The sequence below is a fragment of the Hippocampus comes genome, unplaced genomic scaffold (assembly GCF_001891065.2).
Source record: "Hippocampus comes isolate QL1 unplaced genomic scaffold, H_comes_QL1_v1.1 scaffold322, whole genome shotgun sequence".
NCBI lineage: Eukaryota > Metazoa > Chordata > Actinopteri > Syngnathiformes > Syngnathidae > Hippocampus > Hippocampus comes.
The window spans coordinates 641,408-655,240 of NW_017805137.1; the positions used below are offsets into that span (position 1 = coordinate 641,408).

The 13,833-nt window shown below is 43.5% G+C and overlaps 1 protein-coding gene across 1 annotated transcript in view; it reads right to left on the reverse strand.

Moving 5' to 3' along the window:
* Window positions 1-6,082: 6,082 nt before the first annotated feature.
* The window catches only part of LOC109514165 (guanine nucleotide exchange factor VAV3-like), a 51,634-nt gene continuing 43,883 nt past the window's right edge, over window positions 6,083-13,833 (reverse strand). Inside the window, exons 26-27 of the mRNA XM_019867019.1 lie at window positions 9,247-9,398; window positions 6,083-9,078 (exon numbers count right to left, since the gene is read on the reverse strand). Of these exons, the coding sequence (XP_019722578.1) occupies window positions 9,034-9,078; window positions 9,247-9,398 (197 nt within the window). The 3' untranslated portion in view covers window positions 6,083-9,033. The remainder of the gene's footprint in view (window positions 9,079-9,246; window positions 9,399-13,833) is intronic.

The window sequence follows — 13,833 nt, forward strand, 5'->3', positions numbered from 1 at the left end:
CAGTTTGCCAAAACTGCAGTGACACTTTTACATTTTAATTGGGCTGTTGTATACTGCAAATTATAACGATTGGTGATTCTAGTGCTATAGTTTGGTTGGCATTTTTTTTTAAGGCATAGATTAAAGCGGCCAAGCATTCAAGTGTGATTAGCCCAGCTCGACAACCACGATAACACGCTGTACACACACTAAAATGAATACCTCTCTGAGTGACTGCTGTGCCGTGTGCAAGGTGTTCAGGGCTGAAAAATCGATCGAAAAAAATGTTCAGATGTGCAGCATTTTTATTGATTTGTAGCATTTGTAAAAATTCACGTCACCTGCGGTAATTATGGTTTCATAAATTTACCGGCCACCTTGAACATAACATGAAGCAATCTTTTTATTAAATTTTTTTTAAACTTTTTTTTTTTTTAAACTGTAATCCGACTGATCCACGTGACCTGTGCAGCAGAAATGAAACATCCCAGGCCAATCGCTCGCAGTGCCACACTGACAAATGTAAAAGCACAAGAAATCATCTGTCCATCCGCCATCCACACACGACCTTGTCTGGCTGTTTTGATCAGATCGACTCATCAGAAAATGTGATTATATCGTAAAGACTCCTGTTGCACATGACTTATGCTCCCGCGTATATGATTTAATCACTGACTTTCATGCTAAATGAATATCATTAAAGTGTGAAATGAACTGCACTGACAGCTGTCATGGTGGCTCCAGTGAAACCACCGAATTGAAATCGAAGCCAATCCTTTTGAAATTGACAAAACAAAAAATAAATATGTTTGTGCCTATGATTGGCTGGCAAAAAAAACGAGGGTGGACCCCACCCACCTCTGGACCAAAGTCAGCTACGATAGACTCCAGCACACCTTCTATTTGCGATTTTGACCTTACTACCCGGCCCACTTCCTGTCAGTCATCCTCATGTCCCCACCCCACCTATTTTTTCAAATCTCTCTTTCATTTATTTTTCACTCACTTTTTTCCAAGCGTAACCCAAGTTCATGTGGTCACCTAATGGATTCCTCCGTCAAGTGAAAAATGACATTTTGGGTCGGGGACTTCAAGGATGGTCAAGTTAATGAATGGCCACCAGATGGCCCTTATTAGGCTAATGTGTTCCCCCTCTCCGCAGCCCCCAGCTCTCGCCTGGGGATTTGGCTCGCTGGCAGCAAATGTGTGTGTGTGTATTTAAACCAGGTGATCCTGAACCTGAAAAGAAGGATGCAGCAGCCCCATTTAAAGTGCTCGCTGTGTTTTGATGGGGTCAAATGTCCAGGATGGACCCACTGCTGTCACGGGCACTTCAACACCCGGTTCAACCTTTGGTCACCAGCCCCTCCCACTCCTGACAGTCTGACAGAGAGTGTCAGGACGAGACTCAAGCCTGAAGTTTGTTAGGTGAAAAGACGAAAAAAAAAATCAGGGAGGGACAAAGCGCCAAGGCTCTTTCCCCTCCAATGTGACAGCGTGTTAATTGCCTCATTTATAATCGCCTGCTCATCAAGATGAGTAATTGTTGTCGTGCACACATCAACCACAAAGGCCTTTTTCCCAAATCCGGAATTCAGAATTAAACCCAATTAATTAGAATGTTTCGCTTAAAGTGTTGTCAGTGAGCCATGCCACGGGGTCTTTGTGTTTGTGATGTGAACGTTGAACCCAGAGGGAAGCGAGCAGAGCTGTCAGCTCAGTTCCAAATGAGGACGGCTTGCTGTTCAACAAGTGACTTGGAGGTTTCCAAATTTCCTCTCTCCTGCAGTGCCTTTGTAGTTTAGAAACCAAGCTCATGCTTGTACTTATTTTGAGAGCAGCGTCGAGCATTTTTTAAACAAACACAAATATCTGGTTTTAAACAGTGTTCCTGTTGGAGAATGCTGTCTTGTATCCCAAAAGGAATTAATTATCTGCATGAATTTATTGACGGCACGGAAGTCATTTGCATGAGATTGCTTTTGTGCAAAACGGCCACTCTGAATTTGAGGAAATCTGGTCCTGTTTACCGTTGAACATCAAGCTGATGATACTCGCTGGAAGCCATGGCTGTTGTTTTATTCTACTTTCTGGCTCAGGTGACTCTACCACAGGTTTGAATTGGAGTGCGACTGGTTCTTTATACATATCCAGCCTTTCAGCCAACATCAGCCGAGGTCGGCTCCAGTTCACCGGTGACCCGAATGAGGTAAAGCACAACAGAAATGGGTAGATGGATTTGAAATGTAAGAAAAATGAAGGACATCTGCAGTTCACAGTTGACCAACTTGTCCTTGAAGAGCTTGAAAAAGTTTGATAAGACATCTCCCACACCAGAACGTCACACACTGTACATACATTCTTTGCTAGCCTTCAAGCAATCAATATGTTAAATGGATTAAGATACTCAAATTTTATGTGGAATGTTTCTTCTATTCCTTTTATATACGTGTGCGTGTGCGTGTGCGTGTGCGTGTGCGTGTGTGTGTGTGTGTGTGTGTGTGTGTGAGTGAAAGAGAGAGAGATAATGTCGTATATATATTTTTTTTTAACCTTGCACCAACATCTTTTGCAAACCAAAGATTTCGATTCTCATTGGCTGTTTTTTACTCAACGGTTTCAGAAGACAGCAGGGCAAATGTGTTAAAATCCGCCCATAAAACATAGCCAAATGTATTGATCCCTCAAGCAAATCATGCTTTTCACCAGTTTTTAAACATGCAAATCAGCAATGTCGGTGCCACCATCTGTTCTCATGACTGTGATGCACGCTTGTGTGAGTGTGAATAGAGAAACCGAAGGCAGAAGAGAAGCTTTGGAAAGTGCACCTTTAGTATGCAAGAGCGATGCATGAGTGATTCATTTCATGCTGGAGCCAGTTGGAGTCACCCTACACACTTGAGGACGATGTAAAGCTCCAAGGACACACTCGAAAAGCTTTGTGGGCAAAGCTTCAAGCCAGGGATGCATCAATTGCAAAAACAAAAAAAATGTAAGTGAAATGAAAGTATTCTATTTATTAAAATAGTGTTGCAACGTGCGAGAAAATTATCAGAAACAGCTGATTGTAATGTATGTGCGTGTGTGTGTTTTATGTTGATGAGCTGTCTTGAGTATGTTCTGTAGCTTTCAGCTCAGTGTTCATGCAACGCTGATAGTCTCCAGGAAAACATGTCGGTGGGTGGGGAGGGGGGGACTCAGGGGTGCAGAGCTGCTTCTTGATATTTACACACAGCAGCCACCACCGTCTGGCAGCAATGATGACTCCCTCGTGGCTCCAAAAGACAGCAATAAACCTTGAGAAAGCACGAGCGCCAGTGAGAAATAGACTGGCAAACGTGGAGTGCAGCGGAATTCAAAATATAGAAAACGTTATGAGATTTGCGGCCTGGAAAAAAAAAATGTTTTCCGAAGAAATGATGTCGTCTGTGGGATTAGATACCACAAATGACGCTTTTGCTTGGAAAAATTGGGTTGCTTTAATGTGTGTTGTTGTTGTAAATGAGTGACTGTGGTTATAAACTGACATGTGAGAATCAAGGGGAGGCTCAGCGGGTTTCAAATGGGGGTTTTAATAATATTTGGGAACCTCGAAGGTTGAGCACAATTTGTTCTGGGAAGCTAATCCTACTCCCAAACAATGTGCGCCATATCAAATTATTCAAATGTGAAATAATCTGTTCCAGGGTCACATGGCCACTATCATATAAGCGTTGTTAACTGGACAGCAATTAATTGTCATGCGTGTGTGTGTGGTGAAGGGGGGGGGGGGATAACACTGTAAAACTACAAAATATTATATATTAACCTTCTGGAGCTTAGCCTTCTATTCGGAATTTGTGTCACCAAAATAAATAAATAAGTGTGCTTGTGGACATCATGTATGACTGCAGGGATATTTTTCAAATTGAAGCTCGTTTCTGAACCGCACAATTATTGCTTTTCATGTCAGATGTCGCACTGTATGTATTCAATATTTGCTGTCAGCAGCAGACTATGTCGACTCTCGAGAGCACGCTGTGCGCCACACTCGAGGCTTACCATTTTACATAGCACACCAGAGCTGAGTGTGGTTGTCTTAAAGTGTATCCTGGAGATTCTTTATCGGGGCAACATGAATGTTCATTGGACGAATTAAATGCAGTGATGAAATGTCCTTTTTTTTTATCTTTTCCCACAACTAAAATTATATTTATTATTTTATTTGAATTTGTTTTAACAAAGCTGGTGGAATTTTCAATATCCTGAAGAGTCAAAAGCAAATATGTCATTGCTAAGTAGAATGCGGATGTCACCAGCCATCTGTCTGATCGGTGTTCCCGCCTCAGCTGGAAGTGGACCGGTGTGAGCCAAACTGGCCTGGGCCAAGTCTGGCTGGTGGGCACGGGAGGCATCACCGGCCACTGTCGCGCTACAAAAAAAATCAGAGCACTTTTCTGCCTCAGCGTCAGTCTTGTGCAGCAGCGGGTGACCTGCCACCAGATGGCCAAAGTGAACATCACACAGTTTACATTCAAACAGGATTCTCTGTGTCCTAATCGATACATTTTCACAATACGATGAATACATGACAGGAACCCCCAGTATTCTACGTGTTCTCACTGTCAGTGGAAGTTCAGATGAACTGGTTCATCAGCCTGATGACACCCACAGGAGACACTTTTAACCCCTCATCCATTCACACTTATTAACCAACAAGCAAGTGAGAACCAGCCCCCCCACTGGCTACAGGTTATTTACGTCCTGTGGCGATAACAACAACAGAACACACATCTCACACCATGACACCGACATTTGATCGGTGTCGCTAAACTGCCATCACCCACTCTTCATATTAGCTTCCTCTTATGAGGAAACCATTGCAAATTATTACAGTATGTAGGCTACATAAAAAAAAAAAACAAATCATGCATCATATGGTTTGGAATGAGATTCATACAGCATCCGGTTTTAAAAGTATGTTAGATCTTTAAATTGGCTGGTGTCCAAGGCGGGGTGAACCCGTTTCTCTCAAAAGCCAGTTGGGATAGGCTATTGTTCAAATGAGACCCTAATAAGGGTAAGCACTATTTTTATTGATTTATTTTTTTAATGGATGTGTCATGTTCTGTCTTGATTGTGTTGCAGCTCCAGCTGGAGTGAAGGGCGTTGCCCTCCAGCAGGTGCACCTGTGCTGCGTTTTCCAATCAAGCCGTGCCATGTATTTAAGGACCGCCAAGGTGCCTGGTAAGTGTTCGACTATTGATTTTGCTCACTGTTGTGCTTCAAGTGTTGTATTCTGTGCCTTTCATAGTTGCTCTCATTTTGTCATCGAACTTTGTGTTTTCATTATTTCTTCATTTGATCTTGAGCCTTGGACTTTTGATATTTCGTTTGTGTGTTCTGTTGTACCTTGCTTTTGCAAGCGCTTTTTGTTGATGCATTGTTTTTTCTGGCTCCTTGTGACCGGTGATTTCAGTTTGTACTTTGTCGTGCGATTTTCTGTTATTGCACTTTTTCTGAGCCTGCATTTTTAGAATCCAAAAATTTGGTTCGGTCCTGGACCATGACAGGATGTTACAAATGTTATTTAATTCAAATCCCACTGCAAACCTTCCATAGGTGGCCCCGTCAATGAAGTGGTGACCACCTGTGTGTATTGGTTACAATGCCAGAAAAATCAGTTTTGAATGCACCATGGTGTGGACACTAACCATGGTTTGGTTGGTTTGACCCCAACACGTTTGGTGCTGTCCATGGTGCTGATCTCACAAAACCATTTAGGGTCTGCAGTGTTTTGGATTTGCTCTCCAAAAATTGCATAAAAGCTTCATGTAACACAATATACTTATGTTCAAAAGTAAATCCAAAATCTTTTCCCCAAGAAAAAAAAAATCACACCTTTTTTTAAGGCATCAATATTCTGAACGACTACTTTTTTCCTCTCTTTTCTCATAAATGAATACTTTTATTGAACGTGAGATGTTCCATTTCAGTGACCACAATCTGACTTTAATTTGCATATTGAACTGTTCACACTATTTCAGTCCAAACCAACATTTATATAAATTAGTATAAAGAATTTTCAGTGCCGTATGAATGAATGAATGACACTACATTTAAATAAGCAACGTATTTTTTTATTATATACTATAAACATATTTTACATTATGGTACAATAAAAAATATACAGGGGAATGCTACACTGGCCTGAGCTGTTTTTCGATTTAGGCCACAGCGGTTGTACCATGGTAAAAGACAATAATATTGACTGTACAGTAAACACAGCATACAGTAAATCTTTGGTTCAATAACACAGAGCAGACACAAACTTAAGTCGGCGAGACGTCCACACACAACAGAGAGACTTCCTGGGAAGGAAAAGATCATGTCTGAAGGACACCTATTAATTAACTGGCATGTAAAATCCAATTCCCAAGTCCATTCGAAAACATTTTGCTTGGGTTGGTTCGGAAGCATGACACCACACAGCCCTCGAGCTTCACTTAAGGGACAGAATCCACAATGAAAACGGGAGGACCGATCTTGGATTATAGATGGATGGGGGAAGGAGGAGTGTGAGGGACTGAGAGGGGAACGCTGTGACTTAGGACCAGCCAGAGAGGAACCGACAGAGAGACGGATGCGGCATGTGTAGAGATGGTGTCATGATTAGATCGTGGATACCCTTGAGCCTCCCTCCTGGGCAAAGAAATTTGAGGAAAAAAAAAATCTGGAAGCACACTTGGTGGAAGGAAAGGCCGCACTTGTAAATGACTACGCCGTCAGAGTTCGTTTGGGCAGAGAAGCAGAGTGGGAGTGGATTACCACAGTCTGCCATTAGAGAAGCCCACTGTCGGTCTCCCGAGAGGGTTTGTTTCTTCATGGTCCACTAGACCGAATAAGAATGTTTGCTTTGTGGAATCTGTTAAGGGAAGCTCGGCAAATGCGTGAAGAGCATTTAAGGACTTCCTATCAAACATGATCATTCTGGAAATCTGTGGTGAAATTTGTGGACCCTAGAGAATAAAAGAAAAAAAGAGCGAGAGAGAGAGAGAGAGAGAGAGAGAGAGAGAGAGAGCACGCTTAGTTTGTTCCTGCTCACTCGGTTTAATGTCACCTTTAACTATTGTTCGGATGATGTCATCTTAAACCTTTGCCAAGCTGAAGGTGACCAACCGCAAATGAAGGAGACTCCCCTCTGGTGGTCACTTGTGGACCTACATATGTGTCAAATCTAAGAACCAGTATTTGACCAAAAGACAAACAGAGAAGAAACACACACACACACACACACACACACACACACACACACACACACACACACACATAAGTGTGCAGCAGCTTTGCCTGTGTTAACCATTTCCAAATATAACATTTCTAATAATAGAGGAACAGCATATTTTTACAAATAAATGTTCATCTTACAAAATCCGTGAGTGTCACAAACGCCTGGGGGGGCCTCACACACCATGAGGTCACGAGGCCCCGAGGTGTGTTTCCAGAGGCGCGGTCCATCTGTTCATCAAATAAAATCTCAGTCTCCTGACTAACAAGTGGCTCTGCTTCAATGTCACCTCTGGACTGTGTGGGGATGCGTGCGTGGAATAATCTTCGATATCTTATGTACTTCACGTGTTTTTCCCGTCCCATGAATTCTAACAAATAGCTTCCTCATTGGAAAAAAAGGGAAAGGAGGGGTGAGGTTTTAAAATGTCACACGTGCGTGTGTGTAATCTTAGTGTGTGAATGCTGGTGTTTGTGGAAGGAGAAATTTTAACTCGATAACAACATATAAGGAACCAAATTTAGGGGAAAACGTGATCTTTTTTAAATACTGTACAAAGTACTGTATGAAATCCGTATACTGAACATTCCAGTTAATTCCCATTAAGTTCTATCGTCCAACTGAAAAATTTATTCTACAGTACCTCTGAGTATTGCGTGGAGTAAGTTTACATTGTCTGAGATTGGTGTGCAGTGGGAATCCAGTTTTGCCCTCCACTCAGGTACCTTGGCATTGATAAGTATTGGATTACACATGTTATATGGTAATGTGACTTCCAAGTGTGCAGGCGGCCTTGAGGTCTCGTTGGATCGTAAATGTGTTTCAATAGCATTGTGGAAAGATCAAGCCCCTGAATGAAAAAAAATGGCCGTAACCTAAGTCAAAGGGCTGATTTCCTCCCGTGTCAGGTGGCCGGCAGACTGTGCGGTGTGTTCTCCCTGACGGGCCCGTAATACCTCCAACAAGATAAAGCCTCCCGCGGATGGGCTTCTGCCAGTGATAAGCAAGAGGATCGCGAACGGCCGACACGAGCTAAAACACGAGAGTCTGCGTCGGAGATAAAAAACGTGAGCAGCGGGAGGAAAATAGGAACACGAGCCATCAATTGCGGGCGCTGCCCGTCGACGCCGTCTTTATCTTCTATCTCCTGCATGAGTTAGAAGCGCGGCGATCGCAATCAAAGAGGGGATTTCGAGTGCTGGATGCTGCGCCAGGGTGGGCCACGGAGTCATCAATAACCACCTTCGTTACTGAAACAAACACACGCAAGGTCAAAGCCACTGAAATTTCATCAAAGTGGGAAGAGGAAGTGAGAGGGATTTTTTTTCCTTTTTTTCGGAAAGGACCCACACCTCCTTTCCATCTTGCTTGGTTGGCTCCATTCCCACGAGAGGCGGAAGGAGTGCGAGCGTTGTGAAGGGACGGATGAGTGCATGAATGGAAGGAAGAGTGGCATTTGAGTTCCTGCTTTTTGACATGTCTGCACCAGCCAAGTTGGCAAGAAAAGCAGGTGGGATTTCGGCAGAAAGAGGCGGGATATTATGGATGGCCAGGCATCTGGCGAGCCCGCGTGCCCCGCTGACGGGCAAGTTGCTGCTTGTAGATGCTGAAGTTGCTCAGCCGCACCGAGCCAAGCAGAAAGGTTGCGGCCATCTTTGGGTCACGGGTGTTCAGCAGCTCTTTTTGTTTGCTCCCAAAGGCCTCTGGATGGGGAAAAGCAACAAGGCTGCGCTGGCTCTGAGCTCATTAATTTGACTCGCGTCCTTCTTCTTTTGTCAATGCGCCGCTCACTCCTCGCCTTCCTCTACATATGTGGATGGAAACCAGCCAATCTGAGGGGACAAGGGCGCCATGTTAGCAAATGAATGGCGTCTCGGGCTAAGACCGCACTTTTCTCATTAAACTGTTTTTTTTTTTTTTTTGCGACCCAAGTGAGGAGTTGCGATTCGGAAAATGGATGAATCAACGAATTCTTAAAGATGCGGAGTTGTCGGACTTACCCTCCCGTTGACCTCGCCTCTCCACCACCCGTTGGCTCCAGACTTGGTGTAAATCTTCACCAGGTCGCCCTCCTGCAGCGAGAGCTCGCGCGTGTCACGGGAACTGAAATCGTACCGTGCAATGGCCACGCCAATCACTTTCGGAGTGAACACTGGGGAAAGACACAAAGAGAAATGGTGAAACGATCGAGGTTTTCGAAAAAAAAATCACAAATCTCTGCCCCAAGCTCATAGCTCCTGCTACCGGTTGATTTATTGAATTGTGAGACGCCAATTTCATATTAGAAACATCTCACGGCACACCACCAAAAGAAAATGTCACAGAAAGCACGATTAATGAAATTTGGACTCAATTACTTAAAGATTGACTAACTCGCTTGCTTTATTGAACACAACCTGATTATCTCGGTCAAATGTACCATCAGTCATTAAATGCAAGAGCATGTGACTATTGTACACCTGAGTGGCTAGCATAGACAGCACAACAAAGTAATTAATCAAGAGAACAATTTTCCTGCCACACCCCTGATCTTTCACATTGGACATAAGTGTGCCACAGCACCATGGTTGGGATTCTCTGGTAGCTTTTGGACTCGGCTGGCCTGACGGTAGCATTTGTGCAGACCAGACATCCTGTCAAGCAGTCTGAGAGACACATGGGGAGCAGGTTAGCTAGTTAGTGCTCTTCCATCCCGCCCGTCTGCCTTTCCGCCGTTCTCACGCCTCCAGAGGGTGAAAGTTGGCTCGAGTCGAGTGAGCCTGACATGTGGAAATGGAATGTCAGACCTTTACAACTATGGCCAAGGGGATAGAATATCTGATGCTTCCACCTTTCAGTCTGACAGGTACACACATCGGGCAAAGCCACCCACTACTTTGTCGCTTGAAAAAAATGCTCTCTTTGAGACCCGCTCGGGGCTGGATTCATGTACAGCACATCGGGGCCCAAGTGCACTGAAAGAAATTTTAATCCATTTCATTTTGTCGAGAGGTTGCATCAAATAAAATCATCTGGATCCAGATAGGCTTTTCGAAGTAGACTATATGTCTACTTTAAAAATGCATCTCAATCTATCGTTTGCAGCCACTTGACAACATCATTTTTTTTTTTTTTGCCCACGTAGTATTCAGATGTTTAACTAAATAAACAATAGACGGTCATACAACAGTCATGATGACACAAATGTCCATAAAACGGAATGACAGACACAGAAAGAGAAGTGATACCTGTACCTGACCAGAAGGGGGCAGAGGAAGGAGGTACAAAGCTGTAGCCGGCAGGGGTTACAAAAGAGAAGCCGCAGAGCAATGGGGCTATGGCGGGGCGAGCCAAGCAGGAAGCGGCGGGTTGCAAGAGGAAAGAGGGCAGGGATGGGGGGGAGGGAAGAGAGAGAGAGAGAGAGAGAGAGAGAGAGAGAGAGAGAGTGAGAGGCAAAGAAAAATGTTTTCAGAGGTAACAAAAGAACGCAGCCTCTGGTAGGGAATGTTCAACAAGTCACAGATGTGAAGTTTATGACTCTTTCGACATTCATCCCATTTTCATAAGACCTCGAGGAAGCCCCATTTGGTGTTCTGCGGTAATAAAACCACAAAGATCGTCCTCGATCATTTAAAGGTCAATCATTCCCAAATTGGTGATCTCACGAAAGAAGCGCCCCCGAAATGCAGAGAGAGACACATCTTGCGTTAATCTGTCTGGCCCCTGAAAGGGGACTCGTATAACATTCAGAGCATCAGCCATTTCTAACTCGGCTATGATAAAAACAGAACTGTTGCTCAGTATACCTTGATCAAGTGACCATTTCTTTTGCATTATGTTTGCAAAGATGCAGCGCATCTTACTGAGAAATATTTTGTTTCTCTCATTTAGCCACATGACCGGGAGAGGGGGGGGCTTTATTGTCTGTATTTTATGATGCGGCTTTTAAATCAAATCTCATTAGACGGTACGAGGGTACCCGCTGAGGTGCCTGACGAGTGTATACGACAAATAATTGTCACATGTACAAGTTGTTTTTTTTTTGTTTTTTTTTTTTTTCACGATTCCAGAGGAGTCAACATTTGTTCTGACTAATGGCAGATAAATGACTGCACTTAATGAGAAACATGCTGTTCTGAACAATACTTGCTGGCGAGTTAACTGGCCCATGTTATTGGTATGCCGTAAAGGGAGATGAGGCGGCGAGCTCTGCTGCTCTTTGAAATGAGTACTAATCAGCCCGCGGAGAGACAGCTCAGCAGCCTCCAACGGCGCCCAGGTAAGAAGGGCACGGGGAAGCGAGGCCTTCCACTTCAAACACACGCCAAAAAGGCACCACTCGAATCCGATGTGCTTAGTTTTGGCTCGGTCTTTTTTTTGGAATTCGTGGTCATAAACACACAGCGGGGACAGGCACAGAGAGGAGGAAATCGAATCAGTGGTTTGAGGTTTGAGGTGAGATGTTTCCACGGCAACATTCAATAGCATTTTAGGTCAGCCTGGTCTGTCTGGCGACAAATGAGCCCACCAAAGCGTTCATTAGCATTCCTGCATGCCTTGAAGAAAGTGCCAATCAAAACAAAGGAGCAAACTAAGAAAATGTGCACAGCACACCAGGACAACATTGGAAGAGATAAAAGCCGGAGTGCGGAATTGTTTTCCAAAGCACAACACGGCTACTGACCAATCTGCTCACATTTGATTCGTCGACGATGTGACCATCAGCATGCCGTCTCTTGTTAGAAGCGATAAACTGGCGTGTGAATAAACCGTGAGCGCCAGGAGAAATGAGTCACAGATGTCGTTTTAACAACCAATTGATGGGTACTGTTGCTCGCTGTGTCGCGCGCACGCTGAGTTGACTCTTTTTTTGTTTCGTTTTTTTTTCTCCCTGGCATCGCTCGAAAGACTCAGCTTGGCAGCAGCACCGTGTGAGGTGAACATAGACTTTTGAAAGTCTGAACCACACGGCGCACTTTTCGAAGAAGGCAGTCAGTCAACTGTGAATCCTTAATAGTTTCTTGAGGTTTTTTGTTTTTTTTTTCCTTTCAGTCTTGTTCCCACCCGGCATCCTCTGCCACAGCAATATCGATAAAAAAAAAAACAAATGTCTTCTTCTCCTAAAACAAGTTTAAGTGTGAGAAACAAAAATACAAGCCACTCACACGGAATTTGGAGTTCTCCTAAAAGTAAAACTAAACTAAACCCTACATGATCCTAAGTTTGGAGTTTAATACTACACGAGCCAAAAGGCGACGGACCGTATATCCTCAATTAATGGCATGGAGGGGATTTATTTTCTCGATGGCACAAAGTACCAGGTGATGTACTGAAAGAATAGTTTTTTGTTTTAGAGGTGTCACTATGGTTACGTGCTGTTTTTTTTTTTTTCCTCACTCACAAGGATCTCATTAAAATCTCTCGTCAAAGTTATGGCAAGAACACCAGCTCTTGTCACTAAAGAGTCTTACTGCATGTTGTTCTTCTTCATGCAACCCTAATTAGCAGCCCTAAACTCTGAGACGGGAGTATGGATAATGAGTGACAGAGTTAAAAAAAAAAAAAAAAAAAGAAACAGCCATCCCCAAAACAGTTTTGCTGCTTGGAAAAAAAAATGAAAAAGTGTGAGAAATGGTAACGGTTGTTTTGGATTGAGTTACTGCCAGAATTTTGGGGAACAACAAAAACAGTAGAAAACATGCACACGAGAAAAGAAAAATCCTCACTAGAACCACAGCAAGAGCCAAACAGGGAAAAGGTTCTGCAAAATTTTCTTCATGGTTCATTTCAAACAAATCTCAATTGAGGAAAAACATAACTTCTGTTTTTGGTAAGGTCAAACGGGCGGTAAAAGATTCTGAATTTCTATATTTTTCCATGTCACAAGTGACGCTTCGCAAATACTTTAATCTGCAGAGGAGTCGTAATGAGAGCTTCGCCCAATGCTTATTTTTAAATAATACATGTAAAACATTGGGGATTCCAAAAAAAAAAAATCATATGCACTAGTTAATCGGTTCATTTAGTGGCCTCTGGACTCAAATGAAAAGGAGGAAAATAGGCCCCAAAGCCCAGACAACACACTTGCCTTCACTTTGGTTAGTTCACTGAAGGTTTAACCAGATAATTTAACTCCCTTGGAACTTATTTGTAGTATTTGATGGTCTGGAAACTGCAGATACTGTTGTCAAATCTAATGAGACGCAGAGCTCAGGAAAAAACAACAACAACAACAACAATAAAAGTCAGCGGAGACGGAACTGTTCCAAATAGCAAATAGCCGCGCAGCTCTTTTTCAGTAAGGCTGTGAAGATGCTCCCAGGTGAGTTTAAAGCGCTGTGAGAAGGATGAAGAAAGCACCGAGGGCGGTGGGCAGAGAGAGCAGCCGAGTCAGTAACAACAGTCGTGAGATGCGGGCTTGGAGCATAAACTGGAAAGAGCAAATGGAACATGGTTTTGGAAGGGCTGGCGGATCACAAATGTCAGATCCCACAACCGCTCGTTCGTCAAACTACTTGTGGTCATAACGTTGACATGCTACTGTTACTGCTGTAATGAATTACAGACCAACACGGAAAACCACAGTAAAGGTGCGTTTGAAAAAAAAA